Raw genomic sequence first — 26,029 nt, 5'->3', positions numbered from 1 at the left:
TAGGACGGTTTAGTGGGTGCAAATTTAGTTTTTGTGCACGTGTTTGAATTTCCACAACCTTCCACTATCGAACCCCTCTTGATAGTACGGGATCCTAAACACATACATACTAGCAAAACTAGGAGCTGCTTCTCATCGAATTTAACTATGATTTTAACATCTTTTAACTTAGGAACCTCATCCTTTGAGCGATTTTAATCGTCTTTGAACTTAGGAACCTCATCTTGTGAGCGATTTTAACCGTGATTTTAACATCTTGTAACTTAGGAACCTCTTTTTTTTTTTTTTTTTTTTTTGAGAAACACAGTACAAGCGCAGACGCCCACATACACGCGCATACACTTACCCATATGAACGTGCACACACATGCCCTACCCATATGAGCACCTCCGGAAGACTGAGCCGGCGGGTTGGATCTTGAAATTGACGAAGTCACCAAAAGCGCCTCGTTGTCAACGGGAATGTCGTCTCCCACTGAATGAATATTCCGCCTTTATAAGACACAGAGGTGTCCAACCTGGGGTTTGAACTCTAGTAGGCTAGGGGTACAACCACCCTTCTAACTATCCAACATGTGGTTGGTTAGAGATGATTTCCTTAAGAGAACCAAAACCTGTGGTTGGCTGGTTAGGAGGGCAGTGGCACCTCCAGCCCACCAGAGTTCAAACCTCAGGTTTGACACTTCGGTGTCTCATTAAAGGCGGAATATTCTTCAGTGGGAGGCGACGTTCCCGTCGACAACGAGGCGGATGTGGTGATTTCGTCAATCTCAAGACTCGTCGGATGAAGTTTCTTCGACTACGTGCCTTCATACGGGTGAGTGTATGTGCGTATATGTGAGCGTCTACATCTATATTGTGTTTTGCAAAAAAGAAAAAAAGATGATTTCCTTAAATAACTGCATGTAGAGCTTTTGTAGGAATCATCAAGGCATAGCCTAACCATATCAGTTTTTGTATCTTTTGCATGTAGAGCTTTTGTAGGAATCAAGGCATAGCCTAACCATATCAGTTTTTGTATCTTTTGCCATTATATAACATATAACACGTACACGTTCCTGCCACGAAGGTGTACGCTTAATCCGGCTGATACATACAAACAGGGGAGATGTGTGCGTGTACGTTTTTGTGCCAGTTTTTGTGTATAGACGATATATGCTTAGAGATGATTGCCTCGGATAACTACCAAGTGTAGCTTTTTAGTCATCAAGGCATATCCTAACCATACCATAACAATCCCCCTCCCCTCCCGCGGCTGTATAAATAGACCCCCTAAGCTCCCTGCAACATCCCACAAACCAAGTTGAGCGAGCGAGCACGCAAGCCAGTGTCTCTAGAGCATAGATTTTAGCCAGCAGCCACAATGCCTGGGAACATGCTAGCCAACTACGTCCAAGTCAACGTCATGCTCCCTGTAAGCTCATTTACCTCGCTACACACCATACCCATTTCAATGATCTAATTCACACTATCGTAGATACATTTTGCCATATGTATAACATGTTGAAGAGTGAAGTCATGTAAAAACAAGAGCTTAGACCTTAGATGGATTTTTTACTAACTTACATTGATTTCACTTTGGCTGCGGAAATAGCTGGATGTGGTGAGCATCGACAACACATTCGAGAAGGGTGAGGAGCTCAGGGCGCAGCTGAAGAAGCTGGCGGAGGCCGGCGTGGACGGCGTCATGATAGACGTCTGGTGGGGGCTGGTGGAGGGCAAGGGCCCCAAGGCGTACGACTGGAGCGCCTACAAGGAGGTGTTCGAGCTGGTGCAGGAGGCCGGGCTGAAGCTGCAGGCCATCATGTCATTCCACCAGTGCGGCGGCAACGTCGGCGACGTCGTCAACATCCCCATCCCGCAGTGGGTGCGGGACATCGGCAAGAGCGACCCAGACATTTTCTACACCAACCGGAGCGGGACAAGGAACATTGAGTACCTCACCCTTGGAGTGGATGACCAGCCTCTCTTCCATGGAAGAACTGCCGTCCAGGTTAGCACAGATAAACCACCACTTCACGCTCTGCCGCATATGTGGTGATCGATCAGATGCTCAGATGAGTCTTGGCAACGGCAGAGTTGTGATTTTGTTTTGTACTGTATGACCATGGTGGCAAGCTTTGATTCTTCCTTGTGGCTGTGACAGATGTATGCTGATTACATGAAGAGCTTCAGGGAGAATATGGAACAGTTCCTGGATGCTGGTGTCATCGTGGACATTGAGGTGGGACTCGGTCCAGCTGGAGAGATGAGGTACCCATCCTATCCTCAGAGCCAGGGATGGGTGTTCCCAGGGATCGGAGAATTCATCGTAAGTGCCTTTTACCAAACAAAAGCTATCCTCTTCTTTTCTTCAAAATGTTCTTATACATATGACCAAAGGCAGTTCAATCTTTGTCCAAGTGATGATCTGCACTTAAAATTGTACTGTATTTAGGAACTGAAAACACAATGGTAAACTGATTCTGATCAAAAGAGACGTCATGTTAAAACTGCAATTTTGGCTTATCACTACTTTTGGCTTTTGAGAAACCGAACTGTTCTTTTGAGAAAAGTGACAGAAGCAAACACAGGACCATAGTCCCACAGCTAAGCGGCATAAAGCAGAGGAAGCCAAATGTATATCTAGCTAAACAGACAGGGGATAAACTAAAACAAATGCAGAATAACACCATCACCAGTAAAGACAAAAGGACTTCAGTTAATTGTTCCAGCTATTACTAAAACAAAAATAACTTGCAGTGCTATGATAAGTACCTGGAGGCAGACTTCAAAGCAGCAGCAGCGACAGCTGGCCATCCTGAGTGGGAATTGCCTGACGATGCTGGACAGTACAATGACACTCCTGAGGAGACCCAGTTCTTCAAGGACAACGGAACATACCTTACCGAGAAGGGGAAGTTTTTCCTCTCATGGTACTCCAACAAACTGATCGAGCACGGTGACAAGATCTTGGATGAAGCAAACCAGGTCTTCTTGGGATGCAGAGTGCAGCTGGCAATCAAAGTAAGTACCATGCTAAAGATCTCAGTTTATTGTAGCAGATAAATTTTCATAAAATGGAGATTCAATTGTGAATGTTGCATCCGATAAACAAAATTGCACAAATTTCAGTTGAGCATCAGATTATAGGCCAAGAAAAAAAAAGTATATGCAGCTCACATTGCTTAAGCTGGAATGTAAATGAGAGATGATCCAATGTATGGTTGCAGATCTCTGGCATTCACTGGTGGTACAGGGTTCCAAGCCACGCAGCCGAGCTCACTGCCGGGTACTACAACTTAGATGACAGGGACGGCTACAGAACCATAGCACGCATGCTCACAAGGCATCATGCTAGCCTTAACTTCACTTGTGCAGAGATGAGGGACTCTGAGCAGAGTTCGGAGGCGAAGAGTGCACCAGAACAACTAGTCCAACAGGTAACTACACCATTAGCGACCACCAAGTGATTTCTGACTCAAAGACTTCTGCACTTCAATATTTTTCGAAACACTGAAGCACTTCTCATCAAATTTCTCAGGTGCTGAGTGCTGGATGGAGAGAGGGCTTACATGTTGCATGTGAAAACGCGCTCGCTCGATATGATGCAACTGGTTACAACACGATACTCAGGAACGCAAGACCAAGAGGTATTAACAAGAGCGGCCCTCCTGAGCACAAGCTGTTTGGATTCACCTACCTCCGGGTATCGGATGAGCTGCTGGAGGGAGAGAACTACGTCACTTTCCAAACTTTTGTCAAGAGAATGCATGCTAACCAGGTTAGTGCAACACATGGACATCAAAACGTCTAAAAACTTACACAGATGGTATGATTTTCAGCTATATATTATAATAAATACATAATTATTTTCAGGCTCATGACCCAAGTGTTGATCCAATTGCGCCCCTGGAAAGATCAGAGCCGGAAATGCCAATTAAAATGATCCTTCAAGCAGCAGAACCAAAACTGGAGCCATTCCCCTTTGACGAGAACACCGACCTGCCAGTTTAAAGATCTCACTCATGCAGGGGTCTCTAACACCAATATCCTCGGCCTATTGGTGTTGAGCTGAGCATGAAAATAAGCCTACTGTGGGACAATAAGCCGCGATGATAAATAAACTTCTGTGCAAGAAGGTTAACAAAATCATGTATGTGGCAATAATATAATATTGTGACACTAGTCACAAGGTTTGATGCTTTTCCGATGGGCCAGAGTACATTAGACCTTGGTCCGCACTTTGCTGTGTGTATTTGTGTGGACGAATAAGGCAATTTGTGTGTATGGCTTTCTTATTATGTGGTTTCTTTAGCAGTATAAGTAAAACTGAAGCGCACAGTTATTTGAATCCTCGACAGGAATGAACAAAACGAGAGTACCTAGGAGAGTACCAGTAGTCAGTGCAACACTGCGGCTAGATCTGAATTTGGTAAAACAGACTTGACTGATCCAGCCCAGCATCCACATCTACTCAAATCGAGTGTATCAAACCAGCACATGCATATTAGACACTAAATGTATTCGCACGCTGTAAATTTCTCACACTGATGTGCATAGCATGATGCTCTGATGCTGGGTTTTCACATCACCGAACCAGGATTAATCTCGATAATTCACTTACAGTAAACTAGCCAAGCAATGGTCATAGTACTTTTTTTAGTCAAGTGCGCAGGCAAAGTTCTCGATTCGTCGGCAATGAGATCAGAGATGGGAACAAGCGCTCAGGCACGCTCGGTTTAACTGAATCAGGGATGGGATTTTAACTCACCCTGGGCGCTCGCTGAGGAGTGAAGGACGAAGCTGTCGGGCGGGGTTGTCCGAAGGGCGTAATCTCGCCGCGAGCACGGACTTCCCGACGCGCGCACGGTCATCGGATCAGATCCCGTGGTCGTGCAGCTGCGGAAGGCCCCTGCAGGCTCGGCCGCCGTCAGCAGGCGAGAGAGGCTCGTCTGCTCGCCAACAGGGAACGAGAGGCACGCTCATGGGAAATTGGGAATGGGAGGGAGGTAGAAATCGCCGCCAGCCGCGGCGAACCACCATTGATGGATGTGTCACGGCCCAGCCCAAGGCCGGTGATAAGAGAAGGAAGAAAATGATGAAGAGGAAGTTGGGTCTGGCCCAGCATGAGGAGCACGACGTGCCGTGCGTCACGAGGAGGAAGACACAGATATAAGTCGATCCCCTGTAACCGCTGAAGATGAACAATTATGAAGAAAGTGAGAGAGAAACACCACTTGTATCCCTAAATCCCGTTGTAACACTGGATCTCGTACTCTATGTCCTAGATTACAAGTTATAGCGTAACAATTGGTATCCTGAGCCTTGTTTCGATTCGCCGGCCGACGCTTGATCTGTAAATCCATCTGGGGATGGTGGTGATTTTCGAATCGCTACCGTAAATCCTATCTCTCGGTCCGATCGCGTCACCGAGAGTTCGATCTGGCGCCCAGGAAGAAGGCCACGGTGGTCGAGACGCAAATCGCTTCCGCCATGGCCACCGCAGACGAGAACCACGCCGCGACGAGCGCCAAGCTCGACGAGCTCATGGTGAAGATGGGCACCCTCACGAGCTGGATGCAGTCCGTGAATGAGACGACCTCCGATCTCGCGAAGAATACCGCGCTGCTGCAACTTCACGCGGAGGACATGGCATCTCGGCTCGGCCTGCTCGAGTCGGGAGTTGCTGCGCGGCGGGAGAGCGGCAAGGAGCCGGTCACGCCGACGACCACCGTCGTGCGGATCGACGCCGACAAACAGCCCCAAGGGCGCGGCTCTGCAACAACAAACTGGGGGCAGGCATGTGGGGGAAATCATCCCCCAGATCCTCCTCCCGATCATGGTACGTCTCGGAACACCCACCACATGTTCGATAGAGAGCCTGACCCAGATGGAACCCGCTATTCTGCTCATAATCCTCACACACACCACCGCACCTCGTTTGGCGCCACTCCTAAGATGGACTTTCCAAAATTCGATGGAGAGGACTATCATATCTGGTTAGATAACTGTGAGCTTTATTTTGAAATCTATGGAGTGTCACCTCTCATGAAAGTTAAATTTGCTGCCCTAAACATGGTGGGAAATGCTGCATTGTGGCTCAAAACAATGCAGAAGAGGCGCAAATTTGTTCAGTGGGAAGAGTTGAGAGCAGCAGTGGTTGAGCGTTGGGGGAAGAGTAGACATACATTCTATATGAGACAGTTGCTGTTGCTCAGTATGACCAGCACCGTCGACGACTATACCACCAAATTTGATAACCTTAAACACCAAATCCTCCTAGAAGACCCGTACACTAGTGAAGTATTGTTTGTAGAACGTTATTTAGTTGGTCTGCGTCCTGACATCCGTACTGCAGTTGTCCTACATTGTCCTCAAGATACAGAATCTGCCAGTTTGCTTGCTAAATTGCAGGAAACAGAGATGGAGTCTGAGAAAATATCCAGTCAGCACAAGCACAAGCTCTTGCACAAGGACAAGAGCAAATCCTTCAGTGCATCATCTGACAAGTACAAACACTCAGCTCGGGTAGATGACACAAAGAAGACTGAGACACCTCGTTGGGATGAAAAGTTGGAGGCACTCAGGGCATATCGCAAATCCAAGAATTTATGTTTCACGTGTGGTGAAAAGTGGAACAGGACACACAAGTGCCCAAACCAGATTCCTCTCCACATTATGGAGGAACTTTTGGAAGTACTTCAGACTGAAGACAGTGACTCCAAGTCCTCCCACAGTTCATATGAGTCTGAGGATGATTTGATGCTGTTGGCACCTCTCTCTAATCAACCTGCAGGGCGACAACGCCGCACCATGCGTCTTCATGGTATGATCAACAAACACCACGTTTTGATTCTGGTTGATTCTGGCGCAAATTCTTCCTTCATTGATGCTAAATTGTCTGAGATGCTTGGAAGAGAGACAACAGCCACGGCACCGGCACGCTTTGTGGCAGCAAATGGGGCGCCATTGACAAGTGAACGCATGCTTCCCAACCTAGCCTGGCTGTGTCAGGGACATACGTTCCAACAAGATTTCCATGTGTTACCACTGCCTTGTTATGATATGATACTTGGTGCAGATTGGCTTGAGGACCACAGTCCCATGTGGGTACACTGGAAACATCGTTGGATGAAATTCACACACCACGGTCGACGCATCCGCTTGACAGGCATAATAGAGCATCCTCAAACATGTCTCCCAGTGTCGGCAGCCAAATTGCATGGACTACTGAAGAGAGGAGCGATTGCCGATTGTATCCAAGTGCAGCCAGTCCATCAGGAACCTGGCCTGCATTCTATGTCAGTAGACACAACCATTGCAGCTATTCCAGTTGAAATCCAAGCTTTGTTACAAGAATTTGAGGCTCTCTTTGGGGAACCACAAGAGCTGCCGCCATCACGCGCATGCGATCATCAGATTCCATTGGTGCCAGGGGCGCAACCTGTCAATGTGCGACCGTATCGATATGCTCCACATCAGAAGACAGAAATTGAGCGGCAAGTCCAGGCCATGCTAAAGCATGGAACGATCAGGCACAGCTCTAGCCCCTTTGCATCACCAGTTCTTGTGCGCAAGAAAGATGGGTCATGGCGATTCTGTGTTGATTATCGCCAGCTCAACAGCCTGACGGTGAAGAATAAACATCCATTGCCCGTCGTCGACGAGCTTCTAGATGAACTCGCTGGCGCAAAATGGTTCAGTAAGTTGGATCTCAGCTCTGGGTATCACCAGATTCGGATGGCGGCTGGGGATGAACACAAAACTGCTTTCCGCACTCATCAAGGGCTGTACGAATTCTTGGTTATGCCATTTGGGTTGACAGGAGTGCCCGCAACCTTCCAGAGTGTGATGAACATGATTTTTGAGAAGCAGTTACGGCATGGTGTGCTTGTTTTCATGGATGATATCCTCATCTACACTCCTACTCTGGAGGCACACCTCACTCTCCTCTGCGAGGTGTTGCTCATTCTGCAAACCAACAACCTATTCATCAAGAGATCCAAGTGTCTATTCGCGCAGTACAAATTAGAGTATCTGGGCCATGTTATCAGTGGTGTGGGAGTCGCAACAGACCCTGTAATGTCCCAGGTTTAGAGACGATCGAGGGGTAGATTTTAGAAAGGGATGTGCATTGCATGGTAAATTCTGGGGAAATTTCGCGCTTTTAAACAAAAACTGCAATGGAGGGGAACAAGTTTCTCTCTCGACACCTTACAGGGTTAGGGTTTCGAGGGTGCGATAAACTTGCATCTCACTTAACTAGTTTAGGGTTTTGAGAAGAGAGGGGAGAGTTTGCATCAAACTTAAGTTGCATGATTGAATTATAAATTAAGTGACATGGTTGAATTCAAACCAAAGTTGAATTTGAATTTCAAATTCAAACATTAAATAATTACCCTAAATATTGAATTGTGAGGAAATTCATTAAGTAAATTATAAATAATAAACAATATGAGCAATTAAAATAAAGTAAAGCTCATTAGAGAAAACTTTGAGCTTTATTGATTATCACACAATTTACATTGTCATTACAATATTCATAAGAGAAAATAAATGAATAATACAACACATTACAAGAATTGCTTAAATAGAAAAAAAGAAAAAGAAGATTACAATCAATGACCTATCCTAAACTACAAGTCTAGTTTCATAAGATGCTTAAGCTTGATGATCTTCATCTTCACTTGATTATACTTCTGATTCCCTGCACATAACAAAGCAAAGCAACAATTATGCCAAGTGACATTGCCACTTGGCAGGTTAGAAAGAAAGGAAAAATTGAGCAGATATGATCAACTCTGCCGAGCTGATCCTCTCCAAGCCAAGTTCAGAGTATCAGGTGCACACACACACACACAGGCAGCTCACACTGCATGTGTGCATGCTGTACAACACACAAGCCAGAGAGGAGTCACCAAGGGTGGCCAGGCCAAGCTGTCGACCAGGGAGCAAAATAAGGTTCATATAAAACCTTTTTCCACCGCCAGAACTAGCTCATTCATCGACAGGCAACTTGGTAAGTCATCAGATAGCAAGAACACTTAGAACAGGAAGAACACATAGCCAGAACCCTCACCCAGGAACAGCTCTAGCAAAGAACTGTTTCCTGTTGAGAAGCAAACCATGGAGTAGATCAAGCACAAGTCACAAGGAGGAGCAGGGCAAGTCAAACCAACCACCAGAAGCAAAACCTCTACACCAACACACTATTTCTAGGAGCTGGAGTGAGGTATACCAAGCATCATGGACAAACCAGATGGTTTTGTTCATAAATTGCACAGGCATGATCTCAAGCACACCACAAGGGTAGAAACCCTATATGTGAGTCATCATATGGCTACTAGCCAAATTGGTGCAAGTGAACAAGAGGGAAACAAATAGGAAAGCACCCTGGGAACATTGGCTATGCCAAACCAGTGACATAATCAAAGAAATCCAACAAGGGATGATCCTATCTAGCTAGTCAGATTCACTTAGCACCTATAGCCACTACACCATCAGACAGATAGACTATCAAGTGTCTATTCATGTTTATCAACATCAAAGGAAACTGGAAAAAACCATAAGGATTCTCCCAGTGAGATATTCCCCAAATCACAGCAAGCCAACACAGGTGGGAGCTACCCTAACAGCAAGGAATTGCTGTCAGGGCCACCTCAACCATTTTATCAAATTCCACAGAGAAGTCATGCACTAATATCATCACCCAGATGGGTTCAAAATGGAGCCAGGGTTCCCAACAGATGTTGGCATCCTTCTAGCTCAATCAAATTAACTGTTAGATGATCACAACTGCAAGCAGTTCACATCATTTATCCACTTAGCCAAGCAAGACAACACAGATAAATGAATTTACCAGTAATCAATACACCAGAGCTTTGCAGTGGATCTAATTGATCACTGCAAGCAATAGTAATTGCTTGAGCCAACCACAGCTCACACTAGCACAGGTATGTGTGTCACACAGACACCAAGATGAGCATCAGATAGGCACTAACAGTAGATAGTGAACAAAACAACATGCAACAGATGATCACTGGATCATCAGTGCTTGTCAAACTAAGCAAGTGCTTGTCAGAGACAAACCTGACATCAATTCATGAACTACATAAAATAAACAGCCACAGACAAGCAACAATTGAATCACAGACTAACCCATAAACCATTTTTATGATTGTATCCAAAAGCACTCCATCAAGGGATGGAGCTGCCAAGTCAGTAACAATGCTCAATTGAGCATGATCAGGAATTATAGCACAGAGATAGCACACCAGGAGCACTGGCACTTGCCAAATGCAAGGATCATTCATCATGATCAAGCCAGGGAGAAGTAATTGCACACACAGGAGAGGCAGGAGCAAGATAGTAGCAGCAGCAACAAATGAATAAAGCAAAGCATCACAGTATATTCATGAGCAAGAGTTCATGAGTTGCAACAGCAAGCTATAGAGCACAATAGCATGCACAGCAGCAGCATACGCATAGCAGCAGCTAGCACAGCACCAGAGCTGGCTTGGCGCAAGGCACACAGAGGCGCAGAAGCAACAGCAGCACGGCAGTGCCAGCATCTCCATGAGGAGAGGCAGGCTAGTAACTAGAACATGGCATAGAGGAAGAGGAAGTAAGGGAGAAGATGGAGGCGTACTAACCTGGAGCAGTGCCACGGCGTCACCATGGCGGTACGGCGGCACAGCCTGGCCACGGCAGCGCCAAGCCATGGCCAAGCCAGGCGGTCGCCGAAGCACGGAGGCTCCAGCGCAGGCACGACGAGGCCTACGGCCAAGCCGCGGCACCAGGAACGTCGGCGGTGATGAGATCGCCGTGGATCTCCACGCCAGGCGACCAGAGCGAAGGGGGTCGGGGCCGAGGGCAGCTGGTCGTCCGCGTCAGATTGACGCGGATAGGATTGACCGCCGTCGTGGGGCGCGTCGGCTGCGCACCATGGCGGGGGCCAAGTCCGGCGAATCTCGCCGGAATCGAGCGGCGACGGCGGCGGCGACGCGGGTCGCTAGAGCGGCTAGGGTTAGGGTTCGGTCGCGCGTGAGAGGGAGAGAGAGGAGTGGGGTTGGTCGAGCCGGACCAGGCCGGTCGGTTCGACCTAACCCACTGGGTTGCACCGACAAAGGGCCCAGGGCATTTTTGCCATTTCACAATTCCATTTAAATACATAAACTTTGAAAAGGCACCATAAATACTTAATAGCTCTAAAAAAAATAATTAAAAATATGAAAATAGATCAGCATAAAATTCTCTATCATAATAAAATACAAAGGGGAATTTTTGAAGACAATTAAGAATAAGTCTTCATTTGATGATTTAAATAATCATTTAAATCACACATATAATTTTCAATAATAAAAATAAGTCCATTAATGCATTTGGACTTTAAAAACACCTTGACAACATTTCAAGGTTGTATTTTACTTTAAATCAAGTATCTCCAAATTATTCTTAGTATTAACTTCTCACATGAAATAATAACGACATCGGAAGGGGGGAACAAACCCTAAAATTGGAATCATGCATAACTGCTTCTTTAACCATTGCCCTTATCGGACAATGATGCTATTTTTCAGAGACAGAGGACAAGGGTCAGTCCACACCTTCCAACTGCAAAACTTTGCAGTGTTCAGGCAAGTTCATCACTTGCTCATGTCATTTGAGTATTTCTATCAAATTACTTGCAAAGTACTATGGTTATCACTATTGCATAAAAACCAAAACCACTACTTTCATAACTATGAATATGACTATGTGGTGGGCAATGGAACCATGGATTTTGTTGATATGGTGGAGGTTCCATTGCACGGGTTTATATCCATCTAGGATTAAACAACAAATGTCGCCAGTGATTCTTGTGCCGTAATATCCGTGTTAACCATAAGATCTGGAGTGGGACGGAGTAGTCAAAAGTGTTTCCACCTCTCGTTCATCAACGGATGCGCTTACCGTAGCAGTTGTATCTTGCGGAGCAACTTGTGGGTGGGGAACCCATTCTAAGTCCCCACGGTTATGCAGTGCATACCGTAGCGGTTGCGGCTTGCGGAACAACTTGTGGGTGGGGAACCCATTCTAAGTCCCCACGGTATTGCGGTCTATGATGGGTTACAGCTACCGGCGAAGGAGTTTGGTTCGATCCCAGACTGTCGTCGTGGTCGGGGTCCACCCTGAAATATATGGGAATAATGGAACCGGCGAGGACCCAGGGTCGGGGCATGCAACAAAGGGTGGGTGTTCGAGGTAGCGGAGGAACATGATTGGCTAGACCTTATACCGGGCCTCACACCGAAGGAAGTGTGGACGGGAAAGCTGCCCGGTTGGCACCAAGGTTAAGATCTCTTATGGGTAAAGCAACACACCTCTGCAGTGTAAAGAAGCGTGACTGTCACTCCTGTTCCGGGATGAGGAACTGCGAACGCGGCCGGAAAGGAGCTCCATGAAGTTCTAGTAAACCGGTGAAGGCTGACGGACATAGCTCTTTGAAATAAAAGCAACCTCTTGAAGAAATGTTTATCAAAACTTGCATTGGTATTAGATTTTCTGGTCTAATATCGTAGCTAGTGCATTAAACACCTCTTATCTATAATGAACTTGTTGAGTACGCTCGTACTCATACCACTCTTAAATCCCATGCTTAGATTGCCTGAATCATCTGGAGGAGGACTGCAACAACAATGAAGGAGCCGAGATCATCGGCTACGAGGAACCAGACCTCTCAGGAGGTGTTGAAGGCGTAGACTACCTCATTGTCTACGGATCCGGGGAGGCTTCCGGAGGAGATCAAGCCTAGAGATACCCAGTAGTAGTAGTAACCGAGCAGCCCGAACTCTTAGTATTTAGCTGCTCGAGGAAATAAATGTTTAGCTTAATGAGACTCTTATATTGTAAGTTAAGTTGGGTTCGCCTCGAACCCAGGAGTATTCCTCTTAGGACCCAAGAGGAGCTCCAAGATGACATGTGTATGATAGTTGTAATAATAAATGAATGAGTTATGGACCTGCTATGTTCTGTTGTACTACTCTGAGGGATGTAATATTTGCGGAATGGTACTTCGTGAATGTTATATCAACGACTGGCATACTACAACATGCAGTGGTATGCGTGTGGTCACCACAGTTGGTATCAGAGCAAAAGCTTTGACCTTAGGTTGGAACCTAGTAAATGGGACCAAACGTTAGGAGTCAAATAGGACTAGTAAAGAATTCTCTAAAAATATGGTGTATATTCAATTGAGAATACAACAATCATATATTTTAGTGCGATAATTCTTTATTATCTCTATTATGATGCATTATTACTGATCTTATAATCTTTCTATTTCTACAGCCAACATGGCAAGTTCACGACCGGGAAGAAACGTGAAAGTGATGGATTCCACACTGAGCGAATACCAAGGAGGACTTGCAGATATCCTACGAGCCATGTTACTTGAATTTGGGTGCGATCCCCAGATTCAAGTAAAGAAATACATGTTCTATGATGGTACTGTATTGGCCAAGTGCAGGGTAGGACTGCGACTTCCCGAATCTTTGGGAATGAGCGTAGTCATGCCAGCAGGGGAAGCTAGGACAACCAACACAGCCTACCATATAGCTGTTATGAGAGCCATAACCGACATACGGGAACATAAGACGAAGGAGCTTATGGATTCCGAGTTCTCCCATATTCCTCATAATCAGGAGGAAGAAGATCCCATGCTCAACCACTACAAATATGCCAAACGCAAACCCATAGCAGCGGCAAAATATATGGATAATAGCCGCAACTTCATATCATTACTCTTTCAGTTGAACCATCATCTGATAGGAGCAATTGATACGATGCTAGAGGAATTTACTGAACCCAAGGAGGAGAGTAGGGGAAAAGAACCTATGGAGAATGTGGTGCACACACCAGTTTACTCAGCTGGTGACTACATCAGTATTGATCCACTTGAGCGTGAACCTACACCTGTTACACCTGGGAACTATCTGGGTAGTTCCTATGGGGGATACGAGGGTGGAGAGGAATCCGGAAACAACCAGCGTTCCGAGACTCCTATCGAGAATTCCACGGGTTGGCGTTGGGGATCTGATACTGGAACCCATAGTACTTCTGTGTATTATGATGGGGATATGAATGATGATGCCACAACCCAGAACCAGAGTTATCCCAGTAATGAAGGAGTTGATGGTGGGTATCCGACACAGGTTGAGTCGGGTATGGGTGTTGGTAACACATATGGTGGAGCTACAGGGGAGTACACCCGATGGGTGGACTATGATGCACTTAACGATCAGTTTGTGAACACTGATTTCTCCCTAGGATCATCATCGGATTCGGATTACCAGCCAACGGGGAGACCTTATGTTCCAGGGTATATCAAGAGGACGACACGTTCGACCGGATGGAAGCCTGGAATGTACCGGGAGTGAAGATCGACTAGAGTCCACCAAGGGAGGCGAGGCTATAATACACAAGTACCACGTGTATTATAGTATGTAATATTTGTATAAATTTGTACATATACTTTAATAAGTGAGTTTGCATACTCACATCGACTTGAGTATTGTAATAAGACCACTTAAGTATGTATATACAGGATATATGTTTTGTATGATTTGGATTTGCTTCTTGATTTCCATTGCGTGACTAGTTCTGTGCACAAAGTTGAGCTCAGAAAACTTGCGCATGGAGTAATTATGAGTATCATCTTGTGTTGCAGAACTAGGGGGTTATGTCGGGAACGCTAGGAGACGAGACCGAAGCGCAGCGCATGGAGCGCGAAGCAAAACAAAAGGAAGAGGCTGAGGGTGCAGCCAGAGATCAGTTTCCACCACCACCACCACCCATGACGCAGCAAAATTTTATCCAGTACATGCAGCTGGTAGAGGAGCGACAGCGTGTAACACTGGAGCAGCAGAACAAATTCTTTCAGGATTTGTTGCAGCAAAACAGGGCGGAGAGACCTGAGAACCCGGGAGTCACATTAGCAGATTTCCAAAACACCAAGCCTATATCTTTCGCATACGCGCCCGAGCCAATGGACGCGGAAGACTGGCTTATGGATACTGAGCGAAAGCTCAATACTGTTGGATGTAACGATCAGGAAAAGGTCTGTTACGCTACCCATCTGATGTGTGGACCTGCCGCATCATGGTGGGACAATATTGTAGCCGTTTATCCGGCTGGAAAGGTATTTACCTGGGAGGAATTTGCAAGGAAGTTCAGGGAATCCAATGTCCCTGAAAGTATTGTGGAACTGAAGTGTCGAGAATTTGAAAGTCTCGAGCAGAAGGATAAGGCAATCCTGACTTATGTCAGGGAGTTCTCAAAGCTGTCCCGGTACGCTGTTGAAGAAGTCAACACCGAGGACAAGAAGAAGAAGAGATTTCTGAGGGGGTTAAGTCCCCAGTTCAAGGTACAGCTCCGTATGATGAGAGCGACGGAGTTTCAAGAGTTGGTGGATGCAGCCATCACTCTGGAAGATGATTTCAAGCAATTGCAGGAGGAGAAGCGGAAAAAGGCCAAGTTTGAGCCTAAGAGGTTTGTTAGTAACAAGCCTAATACCAGCTTGAGTTTCAAGCCCAGATTCAACAATAACAACAACAACAACAACAACAGCAACTACTACGGTAGTAGGAAGAACCAAGCATTTCAGACTGCTAACCAAATAGTTTGTCGCATCTGCGGGTTTAAAGGACATACTTCAAAGGACTGTCGCAAACCCAGAATCATCTGCTTCGGGTGTCGCCAGGAGGGGCACATGGTGAAAGACTGCCCTAATAAGAAGAATGGAGGAGGTCAATCTGGAGGAGGAGGAAGTCGAGGAGGAAACACCGGAGGGAACTGGAAGAATAAGAAGCCCTTCGGCAAGCTGAACTGTACCAGTCTGGAGGAGGTGGTCAACTCCGACCAGGCGGTGATAGGTACGCTCCAGATACTCACTCATCCTGGCAAAGTACTTTTTGATACTGGTACAACTACATCATTCATTTCTCAACAATTCATCACCAAACATGGGATTAGTTGCACTAAGTTAGATACACCCATAACCATACTTTCTGCGGGGGGAACGATAGTAGTAACCCATGCCAAACAAAAACAAGTCATCATGATCAATAAGTGCGTGTTTGACGCGGACCTGTTCATTTTACCGATGAAGGACATTGATGTCATTCTTGGTATGAACTGGTTAGAAGCTAATGGAGCATTGATCGACTGTGTAAATAAGACGGTGTCTTTGAAAAGCCCCGATGGAAGTAGAATGATCTACCAAGGAGACAAACATACACAGATTGAAGTTGAGCTACAGCTGAACAGCATGAAGGAGGTGAAGTTAGAAGATATACCTGTAGTAAATGAATTCCAGGATGTGTTTCAAGGAATTACAGTATGCCACCAGATAGGGAGATAGAATTCACTATCGACCTAATTCCAGGAATAGCTCCGATTGCTAAGGCACCATATAAGATGGGGCCCAAGGAGTTGAAAGAACTTAAGGAGCAACTGGATGACTTAGAACAAAAGGGATTCATTCAAGAGAGTGTTTCACCATGGGGATCACCTGTGATCTTCGTGGATAAAAGAGATGGAGGAAGAAGGATGTGCGGAGACTACAGGAATCTAAACAACGTCACAATCAAGAACAAGTATCCACTTCCGAGAATACAAGATCTATTTGATCAAGTTAGAGGCGCGGGAGTCTTTTCCAAGATTGATCTAAGATCCGGTTATCACCAGATAAAGATCAAGAAGGAAGACGTTCGAAAATCGCCTTTGTCTCAAGGTATGGACATCATGAATACCTTGTAGTACCTTTTGGATTGACCAATGCCCCAGCAATATTCATGAATCTCATGAATAAGATCTTCATGCCATATCTAGACAAGTTTGTCATCGTATTTATCGATGATATCTTGATATATTCCAAGAACAAGTCCGAACATGCTGAACATTTGAGGTTAGTGTTGCAAACACTAAGGGAACATCAACTTTACGCCAAATTCAGTAAGTGTGAATTTTGGCTAGATCAAGTGGAATTCCTTGGTCATGTTATTAGTAAAGATGGAATAGCTGTTAACCCGAGTAAGGTAGCAGCAGTTCTAGAATGGGAAGCACCCAAGACTGTCAAGGAAATCCGAGGATTCCTAGGAATGGCAGGATATTATCGGAGATTCATTGAAGGATTCTCTAAGATAGCAGGACCAATGACAAAGCTGTTAAGGAAGAACACACCATTCGTGTGGTCAGAGGAGTGTGAGAAGAGTTTTCAAACTCTAAAAGAAAAACTCACCACAGCACCGGTGTTAGCGGTTCCGGAAGTTGGCAAGGATTACACCGTGTACTGTGACGCATCCAAACATGGACTGGGTTTCGTACTCATGCAAGATCGGAAAGTGATATCTTATGGATCGAGGCAACTCAGACCTCATGAAGTGAATTATCCAACACATGACTTGGAATTAGCAGCAGTCGTATTTGCACTCAAAACTTGGAGACATTTTCTCTATGGAGCTAAGTGTGAGCTCTATACAGATCATAAAAGCCTCAAATATTTCTTCACTCAGAAGGAACTCAACATGAGGCAGAAAAGATGGCTAGAATTGATCAAGGATTATGACCTGACAATCAATTACACACCAGGGAAGGCTAATGTTGTAGCAGATGCCCTGAGTAGGAAGAGCACCGGAGGAGTGGAACAAGAAATATCACCGGTGTTGAGGAAGGAAATAAGTCAAGCCCAAATACAACTTTGGGAGAAGGAAGCTCATGAAGGATTATCGGCGTTGCAAGTAGCCGATGAGCTAAATGTCAACCTGAAGAATGAGATAATGATGGGTCAGCTGGACGATCCATTCATCATGGAGGAGATGAGAAGAATAGATGAGGGAAGACCATCAGAATTTCACCGCGGGGAATCTGGATCTTTATGGTTCCAGAAAAGAATTTGCGTTCCGGATATTGCTGAAATTAAGGAAGTAATACTCCGGGAAGCTCATGAAACACCATATTCCATACATCCGGGAAGTACAAAGATGTACATGGACTTAAAGGAACTATTCTGGTGGAATAACATGAAGAGGGAGATAGCACAATATGTGGCAGAATGCCATACCTGCCAGAGAGTGAAGGCTGAACACCAGAGTCCGGCAGGAAAGTTACAACCTTTACCTATTCCAGAGTGGAAATGGGAGGAAATAGGGATGGATTTCATCACCGGACTACCCATGACTAATAAAAAGAAGGACATGATATGGGTAATCGTGGACCGGTTGACGAAAAGTGCACACTTCTTAGCGGTAAATCAGCAGGATAAAGGAGAGAAACTCATCGATCTTTACATCAAAGAGATCGTGAGTAAGCATGGAGTGCCTAAGAAGATCGTGTCGGATCGAGGATCCGTGTTCACATCAGCGTTCTGGAAGCAACTACACGAAGCTTTAGGATCCAAGTTGGACTATAGTACCGCTTATCATCCCCAGACAGGTGGACAAACCGAGAGAACCAACCAGATCTTAGAGGATATGCTTAGGGCTTGTGCCCTAGACTTCGGAGGATCATGGGAAGAGCACTTACCACTAGCAGAGTTTTCATATAACAATAGTTATCAAAGCAGCATCAAGATGGCACCATTTGAAGCTCTGTATGGAAGGAAGTGTAGATCACCGATATGTTGGTATGAAGCCGGAGCAAGCAAGGAGTTCAACCCTGATTATGTCAAGGAAAAACAACAAATCATTGACATTATCAGAGATAGGCTCAAGATAGCCCAAAGTCGGCAAAAGAGTTATGCCGATCAGAAGAGGAGGACATGGGAGCCACGAGTTGGAGACATGGTATATCTTAAGGTAAGCCCGATGAAAGGACTCCAGAGGTTTGGAGTAAAAGGAAAGCTCAGTCCTAGATATATAGGACCTTTCAAGATACTGAGTCAGAACCGAGGTTTAGCCTTTGAATTGGATCTACCGGGAAGGCTAGCTCAAGTTCACAATGTATTCCATGTGTCACAACTCCGAAAATGCTTAAAGACCCCAGATGAACCAGTATCACATGAAGAGCTCGAGTTACAATCAGACTTGACTTACATCGAGAAGCCAGCCAAGATTCTCGAGGAGAGCTGGAAACAACTCAGAAATAAAGCTATCAAGTATTGTAAGATACAATGGAAGCATCACCCCGAGAGGGAAGCCACCTGGGAAAAGGAGGAGGACCTGAGGAAAACATACCCCGAACTCTTCAGGTATTACAACCACAACTTCGGGACGAAGTTTTCTTTAAGGGGGAAAGGCTGTAATGTCCCAGGTTTAGAGACGATCGAGGGGTAGATTTTAGAAAGGGATGTGCATTGCATGGTAAATTCTGGGGAAATTTCGCGCTTTTAAACAAAAACTGCAATGGAGGGGAACAAGTTTCTCTCTCGACACCTTACAGGGTTAGGGTTTCGAGGGTGCGATAAACTTGCATCTCACTTAACTAGTTTAGGGTTTTGAGAAGAGAGGGGAGAGTTTGCATCAAACTTAAGTTGCATGATTGAATTATAAATTAAGTGACATGGTTGAATTCAAACCAAAGTTGAATTTGAATTTCAAATTCAAACATTAAATAATTACCCTAAATATTGAATTGTGAGGAAATTCATTAAGTAAATTATAAATAATAAACAATATGAGCAATTAAAATAAAGTAAAGCTCATTAGAGAAAACTTTGAGCTTTATTGATTATCACACAATTTACATTATCATTACAATATTCATAAGAGAAAATAAATGAATAATACAACACATTACAAGAATTGCTTAAATAGAAAAAAAGAAAAAGAAGATTACAATCAATGACCTATCCTAAACTACAAGTCTAGTTTCATAAGATGCTTGAGCTTGATGATCTTCATCTTCACTTGATTATACTTCTGATTCCCTGCACATAACAAAGCAAAGCAACAATTATGCCAAGTGACATTGCCACTTGGCAGGTTAGAAAGAAAGGAAAAATTGAGCAGATATGATCAACTCTGCCGAGCTGATCCTCTCCAAGCCAAGTTCAGAGTATCAGGTGCACACACACACACAGGCAGCTCACACTGCATGTGTGCATGCTGTACAACACACAAGCCAGAGAGGAGTCACCAAGGGTGGCCAGGCCAAGCTGTCGACCAGGGAGCAAAAGAAGGTTCATATAAAACCTTTTTCCACCGCCAGAACTAGCTCATTCATCGACAGGCAACTTGGTAAGTCATCAGATAGCAAGAACACTTAGAACAGGAAGAACACATAGCCAGAACCCTCACCCAGGAACAGCTCTAGCAAAGAACTGTTTCCTGTTGAGAAGCAAACCATGGAGTAGATCAAGCACAAGTCACAAGGAGGAGCAGGGCAAGTCAAACCAACCACCAGAAGCAAAACCTCTACACCAACACACTATTTCTAGGAGCTGGAGTGAGGTATACCAAGCATCATGGACAAACCAGATGGTTTTGTTCATAAATTGCACAGGCATGATCTCAAGCACACCACAAGGGTAGAAACCCTATATGTGAGTCATCATATGGCTACTAGCCAAATTGGTGCAAGTGAACAAGAGGGAAACAAATAGGAAAGCACCCTGGGAACATTGGCTATGCCAAACCAGTGACATAATCAAAGAAATCCAACAAGGGATGATCCTATCTAGCTAGTCAGATTCACTTAGCACCTATAGCCACTACACCATCAGACAGATAGACTATCAAGTGTCTATTCATGTTTATCAACATCAAAGGAAACTGGAAAAAACCATAAGGATTCTTCCAGTGAGATATTCCCCAACTCACCGCCCGCCAACACAGGTGGGAGCTACCCTACCAGCCAGGAATTGCTGTCAGGGCCACCTCAACCATTTTATCAAATTCCACAGAGAAGTCATGCACTAATATCATCACCCAGATGGGTTCAAAATGGAGCCAGGGTTCCCAACAGATGTTGGCATCCTTCTAGCTCAATCAAATTAACTGTTAGATGATCACAATCGCAGCGAGTTCACATCATTTATCCACTTAGCCAAGCAAGACAACACGGATAAATGAATTTACCAAGAATCAATACACTGCAGCTTTGCAGTGGATCTAATTGATCACTGCAAGCAATAGTAATTGCTTGAGCCAACCACAGCTCACACTAGCACAGGTATGTGTGTCACACAGACACCAAGATGAGCATCAGATAGGCACTAACAGTAGATAGTGAACAAAACAACATGCAACAGATGATCACTGGATCATCAGTGCTTGTCAAACTAAGCAAGTGCTTGTCAGAGACAAACCTGACATCAATTCATGAACTACATAAAATAAACAGCCACAGACAAGCAACAATTGAATCACAGACTAACCCATAAACCATTTTTATGATTGTATCCAAAAGCACTCCATCAAGGGATGGAGCTGCCAAGTCAGTAACAATGCTCAATTGAGCATGATCAGGAATTATAGCACAGAGATAGCACACCAGGAGCACTGGCACTTGCCAAATGCAAGGATCATGCATCATGATCAAGCCAGGGAGAAGTAATTGCACACACAGGAGAGGCAGGAGCAAGATAGTAGCAGCAGCAACAAATGAATAAAGCAAAGCATCACAGTATATTCATGAGCAAGAGTTCATGAGTTGCAACAGCAAGCTATAGAGCACAATAGCATGCACAGCAGCAGCATACGCATAGCAGCAGCTAGCACAGCACCAGAGCTGGCTTGGCGCAAGGCACACAGAGGCGCAGAAGCAACAGCAGCACGGCAGTGCCAGCATCTCCATGAGGAGAGGCAGGCTAGTAACTAGAACATGGCATAGAGGAAGAGGAAGTAAGGGAGAAGATGGAGGCGTACTAACCTGGAGCAGTGCCACGGCGTCACCATGGCGGTACGGCGGCACAGCCTGGCCACGGCAGCGCCAAGCCATGGCCAAGCCAGGCGGTCGCCGAAGCACGGAGGCTCCAGCGCAGGCACGACGAGGCCTACGGCCAAGCCGCGGCACCAGGAACGTCGGCGGTGATGAGATCGCCGTGGATCTCCACGCCAGGCGACCAGAGCGAAGGGGGTCGGGGCCGAGGGCAGCTGGTCGTCCGCGTCAGATCGACGCGGATAGGATTGACCGCCGTCGTGGGGCGCGTCGGCTGCGCACCATGGCGGGGGCCAAGTCCGGCGAATCTCGCCGGAATCGAGCGGCGACGGCGGCGGCGACGCGGGTCGCCAGAGCGGCTAGGGTTAGGGTTCGGTCGCGCGTGAGAGGGAGAGAGAGGAGTGGGGCTGGTCGAGCCGGACCAGGCCGGTCGGTTCGACCTAACCCACTGGGTTGCACCGACAGGTGGGCCCAGGGGCATTTTTGCCATTTCACAATTCCATTTAAATACATAAACTTTGAAAAGGCACCATAAATACTTAATAGCTCTAAAAAAATAATTAAAAATATGAAAATAGATCAGCATAAAATTCTCTATCATAATAAAATACAAAGGGGAATTTTTGAAGACAATTAAGAATAAGTCTTCATTTGATGATTTAAATAATCATTTAAATCACACATATAATTTTCAATAATAAAAATAAGTCCATTAATGCATTTGGACTTTAAAAACACCTTGACAACATTTCAAGGTTGTATTTTACTTTAAATCAAGTATCTCCAAATTATTCTTAGTATTAACTTCTCACATGAAATAATAACGACATCGGAAGGGGGGAACAAACCCTAAAATTGGAATCATGCATAACTGCTTCTTTAACCATTGCCCTTATCGGACAATGATGCTATTTTTCAGAGATAGAGGACAAGGGTCAGTCCACACCTTCCAACTGCAAAACTTTGCAGTGTTCAGGCAAGTTCATCACTTGCTCATGTCATTTGAGTATTTCTATCAAATTACTTGCAAAGTACTATGGTTATCACTATTGCATAAAAACCAAAACCACTACTTTCATAACTATGAATATGACTATGTGGTGGGCAATGGAACCATGGATTTTGTTGATATGGTGGAGGTTCCATTGCACGGGTTTATATCCATCTAGGATTAAACAACAAATGTCGCCAGTGATTCTTGTGCCGTAATATCCGTGTTAACCATAAGATCTGGAGTGGGACGGAGTAGTCAAAAGTGTTTCCACCTCTCGTTCATCAACGGATGCGCTTACCGTAGCAGTTGTATCTTGCAGAGCAACTTGTGGGTGGGGAACCCATTCTAAGTCCCCACGGTTATGCAGTGCATACCGTAGCGGTTGCGGCTTGCGGAACAACTTGTGGGTGGGGAACCCATTCTAAGTCCCCACGGTATTGCGGTCTATGATGGGTTGCAGCTACCGGCGAAGGAGTTTGGTTCGATCCCAGACTGTCGTCGTGGTCGGGGTCCACCCTGAAATATATGGGAATAATGGAACCGGCGAGTACCCAGGGTCGAGGCATGCAACAAAGGGTGGGTGTTCGAGGTAGCGGAGGAACATGATTGGCTAGACCTTATACCGGGCCTCACACCGAAGGAAGTGTGGACGGGAAAGCTGCCCGGTTGGCACCAAGGTTAAGATCTCTTATGGGTAAAGCAACACACCTCTGCAGAGTGTAAAGAACTGTGACCTGTCACTCCCTGTTCCGGGATGAGGAACTGCGAACGCGGCCGGAAAGGAGCTCCATGAAGTTCTAGTAAACCGGTGAAGGCTGACGGACATAGCTCTTTGAAATAAAAGCAACCTCTTGAAGAAATGTTTATCAAAACTTGCATTGGTATTAGATTTTCTGGTCTAATATCGTAGCTAGTGCATTAAACACCTCTTATCTATAATGAACTTGTTGAGTACGCTCGTACTCATACCACTCTTAAATCCCATGCTTAGATTGCCTGAATCATCTGGAAGAGGACTGCAACAACAATGAAGGAGCCGAGATCATCGGCTACGAGGAACCAGACCTCTCAGGAGGTGTTGAAGGCGTAGACTACCTCATTGTCTACGGATCCGGGGAGGCTTCCGGAGGAGATCAAGCCTAGAGATACCCAGTAGTAGTAGTAACCGAGCAGCCCAAACTCTTAGTATTTAGCTGCTCGAGGAAATAAATGTTTAGCTTAATGAGACTCTTATATTGTAAGTTAAGTTGGGTTCGCCTCGAACCCAGGAGTATTCCTCTTAGGACCCAAGAGGAGCTCCAAGATGACATGTGTATGATAGTTGTAATAATAAATGAATGAGTTATGGACCTGCTATGTTCTGTTGTACTACTCTGAGGGATGTAATATTTGCGGAATGGTACTTCGTGAATGTTATATCAACGACTGGCATACTACAACATGCAGTGGTATGCAGGGTCACCACAGTTGGTATCAGAGCAAAAGCTTTGACCTTAGGTTGGAACCTAGTAAATGGGACCAAACGTTAGGAGTCAAATAGGACTAGTAAAGAATTCTCTAAAAATATGGTGTATATTCAATTGAGAATACAACAATCATATATTTTAGTGCGATAATTCTTTATTATCTCTATTATGATGCATTATTACTGATCTTATAATCTTTCTATTTCTACAGCCAACATGGCAAGTTCACGACCGGGAAGAAACGTGAAAGTGATGGATTCCACACTGAGCGAATACCAAGGAGGACTTGCAGATATCCTACGAGCCATGTTACTTGAATTTGGGTGCGATCCCCAGATTCAAGTAAAGAAATACATGTTCTATGATGGTACTGTATTGGCCAAGTGCAGGGTAGGACTGCGACTTCCCGAATCTTTGGGAATGAGCGTAGTCATGCCAGCAGGGGAAGCTAGGACAACCAACACAGCCTACCATATAGCTGTTATGAGAGCCATAACCGACATACGGGAACATAAGACGAATGAGCTTATGGATTCCGAGTTCTCCCATATTCCTCATAATCAGGAGGAAGAAGATCCCATGCTCAACCACTACAAATATGCCAAACGCAAACCCATAGCAGCGGCAAAATATATGGATAATAGCCGCAACTTCATATCATTACTCTTTCAGTTGAACCATCATCTGATAGGAGCAATTGATACGATGCTAGAGGAATTTACTCGCCTTGCCAGCAGGGAGCAGGATTCATAATGTTGTCCATGTATCTCAACTGAAGAAGCATTTGCCACCGCAACAACAGGTCAGTGACTTTGCTACTGTCATGTTACTCGATTCTGTGCAGGTCTTGCAACCATTAGCAATCCTGGAGTCTCGTTGCATTCAGCGAGGGGGCGTGGCGGTGCCACAGGTTAGAGTTACCTGGGATCAGGCGTCACCTCCAAGTGCAACCTGGGAGGATGCCTTCGCTCTGCAGGCCAGGTTCCCTGAAGCGCTGGCTTGGGGGCAAGCCAGCTCGCAAGGAGTGGGGCATGTCACGGCCCAGCCCAAGGCCGGTGATAAGAGAAGGAAGAAAATGATGAAGAGGAAGTTGGGTCTGGCCCAGCATGAGGAGCACGACGTGCCGTGCGTCACGAGGAGGAAGACACAGATATAAGTCGATCCCCTGTAACCGCTGAAGATGAACAATTATGAAGAAAGTGAGAGAGAAACACCACTTGTATCCCTAAATCCCGTTGTAACACTGGATCTCGTACTCTATGTCCTAGATTACAAGTGATAGCGTAACAGGATGATGGGTGCGTTGTGAGAGGGTTTGATTTTGGGCGCTTTCGCCGAGTTTCGCAATGCCACGCGAGAGGATTGCAACTCTGAACTCGCGTCCGTTACAATCTAATCCAACGGCTCTTGCTTGATAGAGAGGCGATACACATACTAGTTCAAAATCCTCTTCCCTTTTGCCAGCGTTTAAATTTTAATAAAGTACGTCAAACTTCTTTAAGTTTTATCAATATTTATAACAACTATGCTAATACTTACAATACCAAAAGCATATACTACCTCTAGATACATCTCAATTCAGTCAAACCTGCGATATCCTTTTATGAACGGAGAGAGTAATACAAAAATATACTTACCATGAAAACAATAAAACCTGTGTGACATATAAACTTGATCAAACGTAAAATTTAACTTAGAGCAAAGATAGAAGGTTGGTCCAGCCTATCCAATGA

General features: G+C 45.3%; 2 protein-coding genes across 2 annotated transcripts; both read left to right on the top strand.

Moving 5' to 3' along the window:
* Positions 1-1,272: 1,272 nt before the first annotated feature.
* LOC127333208 (beta-amylase Tri a 17) lies at positions 1,273-4,279 on the top strand. The gene is made up of 7 exons (XM_051359549.2): positions 1,273-1,413; positions 1,594-1,992; positions 2,146-2,310; positions 2,742-3,005; positions 3,212-3,421; positions 3,523-3,762; positions 3,858-4,279. Exons 1-7 carry the CDS (start codon positions 1,363-1,365, stop codon positions 3,993-3,995), a joined length of 1,467 nt encoding a protein of 488 aa, XP_051215509.1. The 5' UTR covers positions 1,273-1,362; the 3' UTR covers positions 3,996-4,279.
* A 1,195-nt stretch (positions 4,280-5,474) lies between these two features.
* Positions 5,475-25,452, top strand: LOC139835538 (uncharacterized). Its single transcript, XM_071825395.1, has 2 exons — positions 5,475-8,072; positions 25,141-25,452. The coding sequence occupies exons 1-2, from the start codon at positions 5,475-5,477 to the stop codon at positions 25,450-25,452; spliced, it is 2,910 nt and encodes a 969-aa protein (XP_071681496.1).
* Positions 25,453-26,029: the final 577 nt, after the last annotated feature.

The sequence above is a fragment of the Lolium perenne genome, chromosome 2 (assembly GCF_019359855.2).
Source record: "Lolium perenne isolate Kyuss_39 chromosome 2, Kyuss_2.0, whole genome shotgun sequence".
Lineage (NCBI taxonomy): Eukaryota > Viridiplantae > Streptophyta > Magnoliopsida > Poales > Poaceae > Lolium > Lolium perenne.
This window is presented reverse-complemented; position numbering and strand designations above follow the sequence as displayed.